General features: G+C 49.0%; 1 protein-coding gene and 1 long non-coding RNA gene across 5 annotated transcripts; one reads left to right on the forward strand and one right to left on the reverse strand.

Annotated features, from left to right (window-relative positions):
- Positions 1-927: 927 nt before the first annotated feature.
- On the reverse strand, positions 928-16612 carry znf638 (zinc finger protein 638). 4 transcript variants are annotated; one of them, XM_019856033.1, is made up of 32 exons: positions 13761-16608; positions 12995-13055; positions 12604-12826; positions 12390-12527; positions 12133-12353; positions 11845-12062; positions 11625-11759; positions 11393-11491; positions 11281-11318; positions 10680-11203; positions 8618-10495; positions 8515-8549; positions 8292-8441; positions 8066-8200; positions 7956-7994; positions 7741-7866; positions 7536-7662; positions 7279-7449; positions 7002-7204; positions 6790-6924; positions 6686-6724; positions 6464-6604; positions 6296-6378; positions 6190-6213; positions 5692-6103; positions 3381-5534; positions 2470-2575; positions 2282-2377; positions 1982-2209; positions 1528-1638; positions 1323-1444; positions 928-1236 (listed from the first exon to the last, which is right to left on the reverse strand). In XM_019856033.1, the coding sequence occupies exons 1-32, from the start codon at positions 15510-15512 to the stop codon at positions 1174-1176; spliced, it is 9987 nt and encodes a 3328-aa protein (XP_019711592.1). In that variant the 5' UTR covers positions 15513-16608; the 3' UTR covers positions 928-1173. The 4 variants fall into 4 exon arrangements, with proteins under 4 accessions (XP_019711592.1, XP_019711591.1, XP_019711594.1 ...); XM_019856032.1 differs by having other exon boundaries at positions 12133-12527; positions 13761-15625; positions 16495-16607; XM_019856035.1 differs by having other exon boundaries at positions 12133-12527; positions 16495-16598.
- LOC109506971 (uncharacterized) lies at positions 12717-13322 on the forward strand. The gene is made up of 2 exons (XR_002166385.1): positions 12717-12832; positions 12996-13322. It is a non-coding gene; the product is annotated as an uncharacterized LOC109506971 (long non-coding RNA).
- Positions 16613-16776: the final 164 nt, after the last annotated feature.

A 16776-nucleotide genomic window follows, 5' to 3' on the forward strand; every position in this document is an offset into this window, starting at 1 on the left:
AAACACACGCTGACAGAGGTCAGACTTCACCAAACTGACACGACACGCAAGATTTAACGATAATAATACAGTTATTTTAAAATGAATACTAAAGGACAACTACGTTGTCGTTATGATTTCTTTATTTACTTTAAGGACATAAGATTAAATTTAAATCTTGATTTGAACATGATTCTATTTGTGAAATTAATACTATATTTTGTTTTTGATTACATGGCTGTTATCCCCACAATGAAAACTATATCGTTGTACTTTGTTCAAAGATATATAAATTGAACGTGTTGTCGTGATTTTTTTTTCGTCCATTTCGCTTTTGATAGGAAATGTGCTTGTGTCGTGCTGCTTTGCTTAATATCGGTGAGCCGAGTTGGCCAAGTTGTGACAGAAGAGGAAATAAACTCACATTTCGACATCTTGCTTTCTTTTCGACACATTCCAAGGCCGAGGAGACCTCCATTCGTTAAGTTTCATACGACTTTAGAAGCATATCGAACACGTCTAAGAGTAGTTTGCCTCAATTTGGAATAATTCCTGAATTACTGTAGCGTTCGGGGGGCTTTTCTAAAGTGTTAGGTGTCTACGACAAATGCCTGAAGCAAATCAACAAATAAATAAACGCCGTTTGTATGGCAAATTTGTCGATAGATGACAGTTTGTCCCTCACTATCTCCCCCAACCCGAATCTTTTGCCATGTTAATCTTATACTGCACAAAACAAACAATTCGACCCATTTTCACACACAAGGACTAAGAGTCTAACAAAGTAAACGAGCATGTTTTTGTATTATGGAAGTAAGCTTAAGGCCCGCCGCTTAAAAAAACGCGAGCACAGGAATAACATGTAAATTCGACATCGGGCCTAGATTCATACCCAGAAAACACAGCTGCTTAACACGCTACTCTAAAAGAAACACTTCAAGTCCAGGCCATCATTTTACTGTGAACATTTAATAAGCAGTTTAAAGGCAATCTATCTGTATGTTCGTAAAAACAAACTGACAGGATACAACTTTTATCGTCTCCCATTTACAGTATAGCTACAGCAAATCAAAACTAAATAGACTAAAAACTTGAAGATAGAGGTCTGAAATCGGATGCGCGATGGAAAACTCTGGCTGCAGGTGTAAAGACAAAAAAAAAAAAAAGAACATTTGACAGTCATTGGAAAGGAGCTCAATCGGAGACAGAGCCTTGAGTGGATGCTCTTGAATTCTCTTCACACTTGCGGTAATATTTCTGTGGAGAGACAACATGTGAGTTATACATGGGTCAGATTTGCATGAAGGTGCCATGTGCTAAAAGGGGTTTTAAAGGAAGCCCACCTTTAAATTGTCATAGTGCCTCCGGCTGCTGCAGTGCATGTCTTTGGCTATTCTCTCTTTCAGGTAAAATATTGAGCAGAGTTCGCAGAAATAACCAGACTTTGGCACGACAAACTCTGTACCTGCACCCCAATCGACAAGACATAAATTGACCAAAAGAATAAATAAAGGAATAATACAACAAGAAAATAAGTGCATTTTGTACCAAGAGGGTTGTTGGGTTTGAACACTGGCAGAACAAAAGCTGGAGGGCCACAGGGAGATTCGGAACGTGATCGTTTTGCTGCAGGTGAAATGAGCTCCGCCGTGCGTTTGCCTGTCGCACAATTCAATGGTCACATGATCGGTCACATGGTCATTGAAAACAAAGTGTCCTGTGGCAAAAACTCACATCTAACCAAGACTCAATACCTCCACAAACAGGTCTTCCTACCAGTCAGTTTTAAGTATTTCGTCCTTGAAAAGCTTATATTATTGTAAAAGGTATGAATAAACCTACCGTGAAATAATCCCTGATTATATATCCATGATATATCATGATAGGTCCATAAACTCACTTTGACATAACGGGAGCTGTTCACTTATGAAATCTTTCCAAATTTTCCGGTTCTATTAGCCGAAAATTGTGGTTCAACTACATCACATGTCAGGACCTTTACCCAGTTTTTGGAGTGAAGCTTGCACGGGCTGCCGAGCAGACGCGGCTAACTCCTCGTTTTCCGTCTCCGCCATTGTGCTTTCCTCCTCTGCATTCTCTTTTTTGTTTTGCTCCTTTTCCCTCTCCTCCTCTCTCTCCTTCTCCTCCGGATGGACGCATGGTAGCCGGGGATCATCGGATGATGTCGCTGCCTTTGTCTCGCCCTGGTTCGCGCCGGTCGAAATTGTCACTGCATCACAACAAAATGTGGCAAGTTGATTCCAATTCATATCACTTTGTCAGACCATCCTTCGAGACCAACCAGAAGCCGATCGATGCCGCTTCTCAATTACGCTTCTCAAGATGTCCTCTTCAACATGTCCCACTTGGTCCAGTGTCACCAAGGTTGCATTGTCCTCTACATGGAAAATAAAGCAAAGGCATCGGATTACCTGTACCCCTTTGAACCATCATTTCCATGTTTTGTTCTTTATCTACTACACACTGTACCTGTGTCGTCGCTACGTTTGCGTTCGGTAGACTGAGGCATCCCCACAGATTCACTTTTCTCATCGTGGTCCTCCTTATCACCAGTTTCATCCAAAGTCAAAAGAGTCTGCAAAATGCAACAAGTCACCAAGAGCGACCTCAAAAGATGAAAGAAAAAAGGCAGCTCCTGGGTTTACCCTGTTCACAGCCTTGTCATGTCTTGCAATTACCCATGTAGACTAAAACTGCTTTTACACAATGGGATTTGGGATGTCGGGTATGAAAGAGGCCCTATATTAAAAAAAAATTAACATGTATTTTGTGCACAGATCAAATTTTCTCGCAATCAGACGAAAACCTCGAGGAAAAGTGTGGCATGGTAGGTAGGACCACTGGTGATGACCAAAGAGTCTCTAAAATAGCCGCTTCATTACAAAAAAGGTCGACCTCTCGTCGACTTTTTAATCGAACCGAGACTAAAGATGTTAAATTAAGGTACCAAATCGAGTTCAAATGTTTCAAAGTTCAGCAAGGCCGTTTTGTTAAAAATGGATCACGGTATTATTTTGACACAGAAGGAAGTGGTCAGCCATGACGGTAAGCGTGCGGAGATTCATTTAGTGCAGGACTCATGGCTACTAAAACCTTTGAAAAAGAATTTGGGAAGATGATGTAGCCATCGCTGTTTGCGTTTGTGAGATATTAAAAATGTTATTGGCGGTGCGAGCAAAGAATTGAATGTGCGTGTTCTGGCACTGGAGACGTGCCCTATCATTTTCATCGACAGCAATGCAATAAATCAGCTCTCAAACACGATTTTGGGGTGGTGGTGTGTGGATACGCATCGTGATGTGAGCGCAAATTTTGATACGGCAGTTCCGAGAGGCTCTTTGCACCACATTGCTCAGGCCGTAAAAAAAGCACTTGGTCACCTCAGGGTTCAGACAGTTCTCTGAGAATTCTCCCTCGCTGACTGGGCGTTGCCCTTTTGCCTCTTCCTGCTCGAGCACAAGCTCATCCAGAGTAACCAGCGCAAGCTCGCCCTCAGAGACGTCACTGTCCGGCGCTCGCTGCCGCTGGTCGCCGGCCTCCTCCGTTCCGACTTGGTCCAGCGTGACCAGTTTTTCCTTAGCCTCGCGTCTTCTGGCCTGCCATCTGCTTGACGCGCCGCGCTCCCGGCACCGGATGTTCTTGCGTTCCTTCTCGGCTTGCCCCTTTGCCTCCGCTGGCTTCTGGGCAACGTCGTCGGAGAAGTCTTCCTCGTCGTCGCTCACTTTGTCCAGCGTGAGAGCGCTCAGCGGTGCGCCGTCTTTTTTGGCAGCGGAGCGCCGTTGCAACCTGGTCTTCATTCGGGAAGGCACATCTTCCCCTTTGACATCAGCCTCTTGTTTGTTTTCACATTTTGCAACTTTTTCACCTATTTTTGTTTGGTGTTCTTCTGTCTCGACTGAACCGCAAACATCCGTGGCGCTCACCTCTTCTTCGGCCGGCTCTTCCTCCAAAGAATCAACCACTTGATACGTTGCTTCCTCCTCATCCTCGAGCTTTATCGGAGACGTCGTGTCTGTCCCGCCTTCCTTTTTTGAATCGTATGGCGTGTGCTCAGTCGACGGCAGATCCGGGCCCGTGTCGTCCTCCACAGAGTCCAGGACCTGGAACGTCGCTGCTTCTTCTTCATCAATCGTGTCATTTTGTTCCATTTTAACCTCTTTCTTTGGTCTTCCCCTCCTCCTTTTACCTCTTGTGGGTGGAGAAACCTTCACCTGGTCCAGGACTTGATAGATGGGCTCCTCTTTAATGATGGCCTCAATCTTAATTGGTGTTTTTCCCTTGGCGCTTTCATGTGTAGGATTTGCCCTCGCCGTGGCAGCCTTTTTTTCTTGAGCTCTGTTCTCACTTGATGCGTCTCTCTTTGGCGGTCTTCCTTTTTTTCCTCTGGTGACTTTCGGGGTGACACTCACTTCATCCTCCACCGAGTCTATAATGTGGAAAGTGGCCTCCTCATCCTTGACAGATGTTTTGATGCTCTGCTCTTGTGTCTTTCCTCTGGTGCTCCGCCTCCTACCCGCCGCCGGTGTGCTTGTGGAACTTTCAACTTGGAAAGAATCGACCACGAGGTATTTCTCGGGCTCAGGAGGTTTGGCGGTGGCGGACGCCGGCCTCTTTGGAGGTATGCGCGCTTTGCGCTTGAGTGCTTTGCTTGAGGGAGGACGACGCTTCGGTGCTTCTGGGACATTGAGCTCATTCTCGATGGGAGCTGGCTGCTCTTCCACAGAATCAATCACCTGGTATGCTTCCGCTTCTTCCTCTCCTACTTCTTGTCCTGAGACCATAGTGTCGTCTTTGAGTAACAGTCCACCGGCACTCTCTACAACTTGTCTGTCAAGGTCAGCTGAGGGCGGGTCCTCAACTGCATCGTTTGTTTGGCAGGATTCTGCCATCACCTCATTTTCTCCTCCGCTGTTTTCCTGCTCTTCAACTTTTGATGCAGAAGCTGGTTGTGTCTGCTCTTCCTCAGCATTTTCAACCTGACTGATGTTGTCCTGCTCCGGAGCTGCTTGGAGCTCGGACCTGCCACCTCCAGAGACATCCACCTCCATGTTGCCGACTTCGCCCGAGGGAGATTTTTGGTCATCGCAGACGCTATCCAACACTTGATAACTATCCTCATTGGCCATTGTCGGCAAATTCGTTTCTCCACAATCAGTGGGAGACAACCGTATGGGATATTTCTGGTGTGAAGCGTTTGCTTGTTTTGTTTTTTTTGGGGGGGGCGACTTTGTAGGCGGCGCGGGGGTGGACCCCGAAGAGAGGCTCCTTTTTGATGAGCTTCTGGTGGTCCTGGAGGAGACTAGCAGGGAGGAGGCGGAACTCTTTGACTCTTTTGAGGCGCTCACTTTGGTCCGTTTGCGAGCAGGCAGCAGATCTGCTTGGGAGGAAGATCTCTGGGGTAGTCGGGGGGCCTCGCTTGCGCTGTCCTCCAGGTCCCCGATTTCATCGACGGTGACAAATTCATCCATGTTGAAGGGTTGGTTGTCAAAAAGATCTGCATCTGAAGGAATGGCATCTTCAACATCCCCCTGCCTCTGAATGGTGAAGACGGAGGTCAACAACAGATTTAGCACATTTGTCAAGCATCAGCGCAGACGTCACAAAGACAGATCAGACTATTCAGAGAATTGTTTTCATGGTGAATAAATCTACAGAGTGCGAGGTGAAGTACACTCTCAAGCAAAGACTTACCAATGCATCATCACTTTTCACAAGGGTTTCCTCTTTAACAGGGGGGGCCTCTTTTTCCTTATTATGTACAGCTGTTGAATTGTTATTGTTCACAGCTGGGACCTCATTGCCACCACAGGCTGACGCTGGCAGCGTTCCATCCTTAGCCTTTGTCGGAGCAGCTGTGGTCTCCTCAGTCATCGAAGATTGCACTTTCTCAGAGTCATCTTTAGCTGCCGTTTCTTCCCCCCGCGGTGTCGACATGAGCATCTTGGTGGGTTGTCCGGAATCAGCTGAGGGAGCGGCGGGAGACGGCAATCGCAGAGTGAGCAGACATGGAGGTGGTGGGCTGGTGTGCATCCAGAACTCTTCAAGGTAAAGATTCAAGGTCAACTCGGTTGGATCCTCAAGGCGCTGTTTCAGACGCTTAGCACTGGAGGGAAAAAAAAAAGAAGAAAAAATCTGTTACTTCTGCTATAAGTTGACAGTATCATCTGTTCATTTGTTGGAAATTCTTACCTGCAAAAACTTTGAATTTGACTCCTGTCAACATGAGGCAAGATGAGTTTAGGAATATGAGAACATAAACACACCAAGCTTGCATTAAAAAGGAAGAAAAACCTACGATGCCTTGCCATCTAATTGAAAATGTTTGGATTTCTCCACCACGCAGGCAACTCCTGCAGCGTCGGCCATCTCGATGCAAATCTGCGGTGGTGGAAAAAAAAAAAAAAAAAAGATTAAAACTGAGACAAGACAAGCTTCGTTCGCAGAACTTTGGTCAATCTTGTACCCGGTTGGCCAGAGGGAGGAAGTTGACAATCTCGGCATGCTGTGAGACCAAATGTAGAACTACGTTTACGGTGTGGTTTCGGGTCTCAGAGATCTCCACGCAAAGCAGCCGCTCAGCCAGCGACTCCACCTCTCCAACGTACTGGAAGACAAACAGCCGAGAAGCATTCCTGACGACCAATCAACACAACGGGCGCCCGCGGCTTTCGCGCCATCGACTTACCGAGTTGCTCAGCCGCATCAGCGATGCGTACATGCTCGCCTGTCAAGACAGTACAAATCGCAGTTAGCGATGTCATCAATAGCCGCCTTTGCAGGTGTTTGTACCTCGTTGGGTTCGGTACACATGGGCTGCAGGACAAAGTGCATCGATAGCCTGGAGCCGCTCACTCGCAGCTGTTCTTGTAAGTAACGCTCGACGAAGCAGCAACAGGATTTCCAGTCAGTGAAATGCACAAAGGCCTGCAAGCCAGGGGAGGCCTAATGAGCATTTTGCCGTCCAAACAACGTGCGGCGGCGCATAGCTGCGGTGCCCTCACCCTCCTCTGGAGCGGCAGCACGCTCACACTGTACCAGAGCGTCTGAAGGTCCCTGCGGGCAAAATAGGGCCACGCGTGCCGCGCCACATCCTCCTGTCTGTAAAATCCTTGAGGCAAGCCTGTCAACATGATGGTGCATGCCGCTTCCGCGCCACGACACTTGGCCGTGTTAATGTCGGGTGCTCGTCTGACGGTCACAAACTCTGCAAGAAGCACACCAGATTGCCGAGTCCAGACGTGACACGGGCGCCTGGGACAGAAGGAGCGTGGCTCTCACCTGGAATGACGAACCAGGGGGAAAAGGTCGAAAAGAGGAAGGGTTTTGTCCTCATGGTCAGGTAAAACGGGGCATAGGAGCTTTGCGGAACGCCATGTTTAATCGTCGGAACGGTTGCCCCGGGGAATGCCACATTGCTGTCCGGCATGGCTTGATGAGAAAGTTGTGATCCTGTGTGGCGAGAAGAACACACGCTCTCCTCGAGTCCTCATTTTTCCATCCCGATGTCGGTCGGCCGGCCGGTCGGAGAAACTTACTTGATGAATCATTGCCAACAATAGGCATGCCCAACCTGTGGAGCTGATAGGCAGGACACTTCTTGTGGAGGGAGTGCCAAACGCCGAAGCGATCAGCATCTGAAGCAGACTCAAATTCCACAAAGACCTGGAACGAGCGGGTCAAATCTCAACGACTTTCACAGTGACCGTCGATTCCTGAAACGAGTGCGCCGACGCAACTAACCTTGTTCAGAAGCGGCATGAAGTTGACCACGCCGCCGATTTTCCTCAGAGCTTCCCGAAGGCTGGCGATCTCGGACGACTTGATGCCTTTGACGAGGACGGTCCTCGGGCCGTGGTTCGATACGGACTGCGGGTCCAAGTTGAAAAGATGAAGATGGGCGTTTACCCAAATGTATCACACGGTCGTCACATTTAACCCCAATTTGCTTGACTTACGCATTTCATCTGCCGCATCAGCCACTTATAGAAGTCAGCCTGAAACACAAACGTCAGGTTAACATCGTGTTAGGTCACCAACATTGTGTGATTTTGTTTCGGTTGCATACCGGCCACATGGGGATGTTTTTGTACATGACTTGCACATGAATTCGCTGTGCAAAGTCCTTGAGAGCAAATGTTCCATCTTGGCTGGCCGTTATGGCCATGTGCGTAGATGAGGGTGTCCTCAGTTGAACAAATGCCTGAAAGGTGAGTTATGTTTTCTCACGAGACCTGACAACTTCCCAAGAGACACTTTTCTTGCCCGGATCCGCGGAGTAAAGAGAGACGTACCATTTTTGTTTGAGGAATAACGTAGACGCAGTCATCAAAAGTTGCAAGTCCAAACGGCTTGAACACATCGATGACATCTTGCTCGCAGTAGCTGTGCTCTTCATCGGGCAGGTTGATGATGTGCAGCACAACTAAATTCCTTAAGTAAAACTGGAAACACACAACATCAGAGCCACCGGTCCGTTGTCAATCTGTCAAAATGGAACATTTGCCGACGTCTTACCTTTTGGTTGAGGTAGGTTCTGGTTTTCATGCCATCTGAAACAGACAAATTGATATTTTTGTACCAAGGAGTGATTTAATGCTTGCAAAATTTGGGGGCTTACAGATATGATGTGGAGGCAGAATGTCTTTCATTCTCTCTCCAACGGTGAGTCGGGCAGCTATGCCCGAACTGTGTTGGGGTGCCACACGCTTCTTTGGTGCTGTGGAACTGTGCGGGGGTGCCGGATGCTTCCGCACTGGTGGCCCAAAGCCATGCGCAGGCTCCAAATCCTTCTTTGCTGCTGTCCCTGAGACACACAGGGGCGACGCACTACCCTTTGCTGCTGCATCGGATTGACACGAGGTTGCCGAATCCTCCTTGTTTGTTGTGTTGGAGCCGTGTTGGAGGGCCACATCCTTTTTTAATGTTGCGTTAGAATCACATGGGGGTGCCACCGTGTCCTTCGCTGCCGCATCGGATTCAGGTGAGATCGCCAGGTCCTTCTTCACTGATTCGCTGGAGCCGCCTTGTGGCGCCGCACCTTTTTTTACTGTTGTGACTGAACCACATGGGGGTGACACATTGCCCTTTGCCGCTGCATCGGATTCATGTGAGGTCGCCGGATCCTTCGATGCTGATTGGCTGGAGCCGCCTTGAGGCGCCGCATCTTTTTTTATTGCTGTGTCCGAACCACATGGGGGAGCCACATTGTCCTTCGCCGCTTCATCGGATTCCCGTGAGGTTGCGGAATCCTTCACCGTTGCTGCATCGGATTCAGTTGAGATCGCCAGATCCTTCTTTACTGATTGGTCGGCGTCCCGTTCAGGTGACGCATCTTTTTTTACGGGTGGGTCTGAACCACATGGGGGAGCCATGTTGTCCTTCGCCGCGGCATCGGATTCACGTGAGGTGGCTGAATCCTTCTTTGCTGCTGCATTGGATTGACATGAGCTCGCCGAAACCTTCTTCGCTGCTGTGTCGCACTCAGGTGAGATCGCTGAATCCTTCTTCACTGATTGGTTGGAGCCGCTTTGGGACGCCACATCCTTTTCTACTGTTGTGTCTGACCCACATGGGGGCACCTCTATGTCCTTCGCTGCGGCATCGGATTCACGTGAGATCGTCACATCCTTCTTCACTGATTGGTTGGAGCCGCATAGGGGGGCCGCATCCTGTTCTACTGTTGTCTCTGAACCAGACGGGGGTGTCACATTGTCCTTCAGTGCTGCATCGGATTCATGTGAGGCCACCAAATCTTTCTTGGCTGCTACATTGAAGCCGCACTGGGGCACGACATCCTTTTTTACTGCTGAGTCCGAAACACACGGGGGCATACTCTCCTTTACATCGGATCCACGCGAGGTCACCGGCGGCTTCCACACTGCTGCGTCGGAGCCTTGAGGTGGCGCCGCATCCTTCTTTTCTGATGCTTTTGAGACGCTCATTGGCGGCGCTTTGTCCTTCGCTGCTGCATCGGATTCACGTGAAGTCACCGGATCCTTCTTTGCTGCTGTGTCAGACCCGCACAGGGGCGCCGCGCCCTTCTTCAGTGCTGCATTGGAGCTGTGTGGGGGCGCCGAATTGTTCTTCACCACTGCATTGGAGCCACACTGGAGTGGCGCTTCCTTTTCAACTGCTGAATCTGAGCCGGCTGGGGGCACTGCATCCTTTCTCACCGCGGCATTGGAACCGCACGGGAGCCCCAAATCACTTTCAAATGCTGCCTCTGAGCCAGGCTTTGGAGCGGCATTGTTTTTCAATGCTGCGTCGGACCCACATTGGGGCACCGCTTCCTCCGTCACTGCTCGGTCAAAGTGGTGTGAGGAACCCACATCCTCCTTCACTGATGCTTCAGAGCCACGTTGGGAGGGGGCCTGCTCCACCGGTGCTGCCTCAGAACTGCGTTGGGGAACGGAATCTATAACCGGTGCTGCATCCAAACTGCATGGGGGCGCCGCTTCCTCCATCACAGCTGCATCTAGTATTGTCTTGGCTGGCACTATCAGGGAAACGAGATGAAATGAATGATACTAATGTACTGTCACTGCACTTAAGCATATTATCATCTGAACTGAGTTTTGAGGGTTTTTGAGGTACAATTGAGTTGGCCTCTTATCTTCAATCTACATTTTTTTTCCAAGAGGGGAACTAATAATAAGAATAATAAAAGAAAAGGAACTAACCTTGTTGCTGGACGCCACTGCTTTCAGGGTCACGTGGCTGTTCGACAAGTGAGTCCGCTTGGGGAGCCACTGGTCCTGTTGCGGGTCCTGCTTGAGGCCCGATAGTCTGCCGATTTTGCTCTTTGGTCGCTATAGGAGGGTCCACTTGCATGGGCTCAGGCGGAAGTTCCGTGTCACTCACGTCTTCCGTTGGCAGATTGCTTTTAAACACTGCTTGCTGCAGAGGTTCAGTCACCTTTCCTGGTTCTGGTTCCGTTGGAGTCGCGACCACACTGCGCTGCTCGTCTGTGGTGTTGACCTTCAAAACAGCGCCTCCCGGTGGTTTCGCAGTGCGTGCTTGGGCTTTTTTCGTTTGACTGATGACCTTGCAGGTGGGTTTTATCTTGGCCTTCAGCGGAATTTTTTTCACAGTTTTTGTGATCTCTTTGCCGGGGACATTTTTCGCTTTGGCCTGGGCCGCAGGCGTGGCCGAGGTACTTTTGGACGTTTGCGTCTTAGAGACTTTGGAAGCCCCAGGTGGATTTCTAGGAAAACAGAGCGATTGTGATGTAATGACCTTTTACTTGACGCGATCACGCAAGGAGAGAGCAATGCCACTTACTTCTGAGGATTGGTCTTCGGCGCGTCGGGGACACTCTCCTGCAGCAAAACACAAAGTTATTTTGATTTACCGACACGGAATAAACGCGCAAGTACACTCTCAACACGCCCACCTTGTTTTCCAGAATAGAGACTGGAAGTCCTTTAATTTTGAGGTTCCTTGCCTTCCTCAGTTTCTCTGCATCTTCCTTCTTCTCAAAACACACGATTGCCTGCATGAATATACCCGCATGCGCAGTGAACACAGTGCGAACTCGGGAAGACGAGGGAGCACTCGACATGGCATTCGAGCTCATTGTGAATTCCCTCAAGCGTGTTAGGCAGAAACGCAACAAAGAACGTTACCTCCCCTTTGGAGCGAAACACGACAACCGATTTGGTCTTTCCATAGTGCTCAGCGGCAGCCACAATCTCAAGGTAGGTGAGAGAACGGTGAATCTTTCCCAGCGTCACAATGGTCGGGACGGAGGCTTTGACAGGCTGCGCGATGGCAACGAGCACAACGTGACTCGAAAGAAGTCAGAAAGGAGACCGTACCTCCATTTCGCAATCCCGTGCACCGAACCTTGGTCTTTGCGGAGGAAGCTTTCTGTTGGCCAGAGGCTGCGACTGGCTTTTTGTTGGCTGCAGATGAGGAGGCGGAGGCTGCGAATGTCGCGCTGATTCTTCCTCTGGAAGAGGTTGAAGGAGTCGCCTCCAACTTGGCCAACTCCGCCAACAAGGCGGGGGCCAGAGTTTTGACCATAGTCTCCACATCAGACTGCTTCGACAGAGACTGGACAGCTGGATAGAAGACAAAGTGGTTAAATCACATCAGCCCTGTTGCGTTGTGTGTCTGTCGACGACATCATACCTGATGATTCCAAAAGCTTCTCTGCAAGTCTCTCTGCCTTGACTGACGTCTGCTGGCTCGTCCGCATGGTAGCACTTGTAATATGGGTCCTTGTAGGGGGCAGACATCTCTCACGGATTCTCTTCGGAGACGAGAGCCTAGCATGGCGGCTCCGTGACGAGGACCGCCTGCGCGATGAGGACCGTCTGCGGGACGAGGACCGCCTGCTTGACGACGACCGCCTGCGCGATGACGACCGCCTGCGCGATGACGACCGCCTGCGCGACGACGACCGCCTCCCATGACTCCTTCTCAATGATGAGTGCCCCTCCTGACTTCGTCGCAGAGGACGCCTCTCGTAACTTCTCGAGCGTGAGCGGCGGTAGTTGGACGAGCTTGTGGAGCAAGAACGAGACCTGGAATATTTCCGCGATGAGAATTTCAAACTTGAAAGAATCCGGTCCATCAAATAGGTCAAAAACGCGACAGAACCTGCGCTTGTATTTGGAGCTGTGAGGCGAACGGGATCGACTACTCCTCCTTGTCCTCTTCTCTCTCTGAGCATCTGAGCTGCACCGGCGAGGGCTGGAGTGGGAAGGTGGTGAGCGAGCCCCACGATGAGGTTTCTTACTCTGAGAGTGTGTGATGGACGTCGGCTTCTTTCGCTCCTGATCCTCGTGGCTATACAACACCTCGCCATCCCAGTTTGGATATCTGGGTGGTACCACCAAACATCTCCAATTAGTTTTACGAGACGAACAACAGTCAAGCACATCTCAACAACAAAGCAATTGTCTTTTGAAGAAGACAGGTTTGGGGGTGGGAGGAGAGAGAAAGACAAAAAAAAAAAAAAAAAAAAAAAAAAAAAAAAAGAATGCCCGGAGCATGCGAAGGACTCTGCAGCTCTCAAGGTGTATGTTGGAGTTCTGGTGAATGAGCCAATCCTGGCAGGCAAACACAGCAATGAATGAAAAGGGCAGTCAGCACAAGGCATGAATAACAACATACTAAGATTCACAGTCACAGTTGCCGCAGGATTTGGATATTCCTCAGGATTCATCAAAACAGACACACTAAAAGTACTTGTTTCCTTGCCGAAGCGCGACAAGTCCTGATGGCAATCACTCCAAGGAGCCCCAATGAAATGGTTTTTCGAATAAATGTTCTTGTTGACTTGCTTCTGCTAGGCCTGGAGGTCAGGAAGGATCAGGAAAAAAAAATGCCCGGAGCAGAGGGGAATAAGTCGATGGGATCCAACAAGTCAATGCAAAGTGGTCAAAGAAGACAATGGCGTGGCAAAAAAAAAAAAAAAAACCCAACAAAAACGAATATCAAATATTCAAATGTTTGTCCATGAGTACAATTGTTTATAAGATAAACATCAGATGCATTGAAAAACTGAATATAAAAGTCACCCAAAAAAAAAAAAAAAAAAAAAAAAAAATCATCATCGCCGCTGGGTTCTTCTGTCGATGTCGAAACGCTGACAAACAATTGGTCAACATGAATCATTGGGTCCATCAAACAAAGTACAAAATGTAACAAAGTGCAACAGCATAGCACAGCGTTACGTACATAGTGTGGCAAAAGGGGAGATTGGAATTGGGCATCCATAGTGAGACAGTACAGGAGAGGGGAGGTCCACTCACCTTCATCAGGGCGCACCCTTTGTTACACAGAGAACACGTGTGTGGAAAGACTCTGGGCGTGGCCGCTGCATAGTCCAGCATCTTGGCCGACGTTGGCAAACCCTCAGAGACCGTGACCTGCGCCAGAACCGGCTGCGGGAGTTGATTGCCGCCATCACCCGGATCCCGGCCAAACGACGGAAATGCAAGAACGTTCAAGAGGCTGGGCAGGGGGCAAACGGGGTGGATGGGTTGAACCTGCTGCCTCGCAGTGAAAACCTGCTGCCAGCTCGCCTCCGCCAACGGAGAGTCTGGCAGCAATGTCTTCCTTTTAGCCGGCTGTGGGGGCTTGGTCGGGGTCTTGGTCGGGGTCTTGGTCTGGGTCTTGGTCTGGGTCTTGGTCTGGGTCTTGGGCACCTGCTGCTTCTTGACTTCCGCTGACTTCTGTGTGGACGTCTGCTTTTGTGGTTGCCCTTTCTTGACGGTCGACTGCTGCGCAGGCATCTTCGGTTTTTGGGCCTTGTTTGCACCGGCCGGAGTTTGACTTTTCCGCTGGTCGCTGCTGTCGCTGGCATCATCTCCTCCGAGGACTACGAGGTCGGGCCTGTCGGGATGGGCACGACGATGGAAAGCGGGTGACGGTTGTGGTTTTAAGATGGGCTTAGGCTTGTCCTGCTTTCGTTCAGAAGCTGTGGCTTTTGGGGCTTGAGATTTGACGTCACGAGCATCGGTGTCTTTTGTCGGCATAGAAAAAGTTGTGAACGTTGACTGTACGCTAGTCAGCGCTGGTTTGACCGGGTCATGACTTTTGGGCTGGGTAGATTTCAGGATGGAGCTGAGGAAAGAGCTGCTAGTTTCCTTCTGATCGGGGCGAGAAGGTGCAGGCTGCGCCAGCTCTTGACCGCGACTTCTTCTGTCCAAACTGTCACCCTCAGCTCTTTCAGCTCCACTCTCAACATCCTCCCCAAACATTCCAGCATATTTGCTCGTATGTCCATAGTCAATGACCTTACTAGACTGGAAAAGAGGAGACGATGCATCCTCTCGTTCCATCCCCGCCAGGACAGGGCTTCTCCAACTGTCCCCACTAGCAGGGCCGCCTCGAGCGACAGCCGAGGCCTTCTTGGTCTTCTGAATGCGGATTTGGCGCAAGATGAAGGGTAAGTTGGCAGGGGTGATCTGGTCTTCAGGGTAGGATATAAGATGCTCCAAATCACCCTTTTCAAGTCCAAATTGCACCAGGATGTTGGCAGCTGCCTCACAGGTATATTTGGCTTGAGTGGGCTCAGAAGATTGGGCCATGTGAGGTTCGCTGTAATCTCGGTGTAGAATTGAACGGAGCTCATGATCCTGCTTACTGGAGGCACTAAACAAAGAACGACCCGCTGACGTTGACTGTTGATAATGAGCGGAGGAGGAGGAGGAGGTGGTGTCACCGGCTGTTCGGCTATAATTTGACATGCAATTGAGAGAGTCGCCGCTGCCGTCAAAGTTTCTGCTGATATTTTGGTAAGAGCTAGCTGCTGATTCCGGGGAGAACTCTTGTCTGCGAGAGTCTTGATCCAAAGCCAGGATGTCTTCCTTGGTCTTGGATCCTGGCTTGGGTTGATAATTGCGCAGCAGCGAAGGAATCGCCTGGCTTTCAGAAGCCTGCGGTCCATGTGTGGAGGAGCTGAGGCTGGGTCCAAGTCCGACACAAGAAGACACCCTATGGGGGTCGCTCTCTGCCTGCCTTCGTTGGGCCCCATAAGGGTTGTACAGAGGATGAGACATGGCTGCCTGTGGGACAATCAGGAACGAACTCCCGGCTAGTCCGCCAAACAGGTAGTGTTTGGTGGGGCCTTGGAGTAGGAGAAGCAGTACAATGCTTCGATGTCAACACAAAGCTGGAAAGAGTTACAAAAACAAAATGAGGTTAACTGCAGGGAAGTAGACCGCTGTTCACTGGACAGGAACACTTCTTCAGGGGGGAACTTTTCATCTCAGGTCGTCCACTCTTCATTTCCTTTCAGATACAGTTGTGCAGCGGAGCTCACACTTCCTGCTTGTGACTCGCAAAAAAATGACACACAGATAAAGTAGCACCTCCATCAATGACACACAAATCCTAACATGATTTATTGGGTTGTCTTTGATGCATATCCAGCAACAACCACGCAAAGTGCCAACATTTCTTGCAAGTCAGATCACATCAAGTCACGTTTTTGTTGTATTAGTCCTGCCTTAACATCAGCCATACATCTTAAAACCATCCCGAATGGTCCAGTATTTTACAGAATGAAAACAACTAGAATATACGTAAAATAGTTAAGTTAAATGCAAAACAAAGTAAATGAAAGGATGAAAATTCAAACGTGCTGTGCTTAAATAATGTTTGGAGAAGTTCAAAATGAGTTGATGTCCGTTTAGAAAATGCATGGCGACGTTAACGGGTATGTGCTACACTCCCACTACATGGACTAAAACTCGTTGAGGGGAAAAAAACAACAAAACATGAGACAACATTTCACCATTTGGTTAACAAGACAGAAAACAGTATTACGACACTGTGTATGTATTATTTTTTGCTTTAAAAAATAAAATAAAACGGCCACCGTGGCCGATTGTTGACAAAACAGCAGGCCTTTAATCTCCCGACGATACAAACTGGATCGCTGTCCAAACCACACAACATAACACAACACAACACAAAACAATGCTGGTAATCAGCAAAATAGCCCTCCCGACAAATGTGTGTGTACGTGCGTATTTTTACCTTTGTTAACAATAGTAAAAGCAAACGGTCGTGTCCTTCGCCGCGACGGTGCTAGCGAGCGCTAGCTTGGCGTCACGTCGCCAATAACGGAAGTTAGTGTACAACACGCACGCCTCTTCCGTGAAGAAAACGAAGAAACTACAGTCATTTTAAATGTGATATATCGGAATATTTGGTCAAAATTTTATCAGTGTATGTATATATGTATGTGTGTGCATACATCTATCGATCGAACTATCTATCTATAGAGATAGATAGATAGATAGATAGATAGATCTGGAT

Source organism: Hippocampus comes, unplaced genomic scaffold, assembly GCF_001891065.2.
Source record: "Hippocampus comes isolate QL1 unplaced genomic scaffold, H_comes_QL1_v1.1 scaffold246, whole genome shotgun sequence".
Classification (NCBI taxonomy): Eukaryota; Metazoa; Chordata; class Actinopteri; order Syngnathiformes; family Syngnathidae; genus Hippocampus; species Hippocampus comes.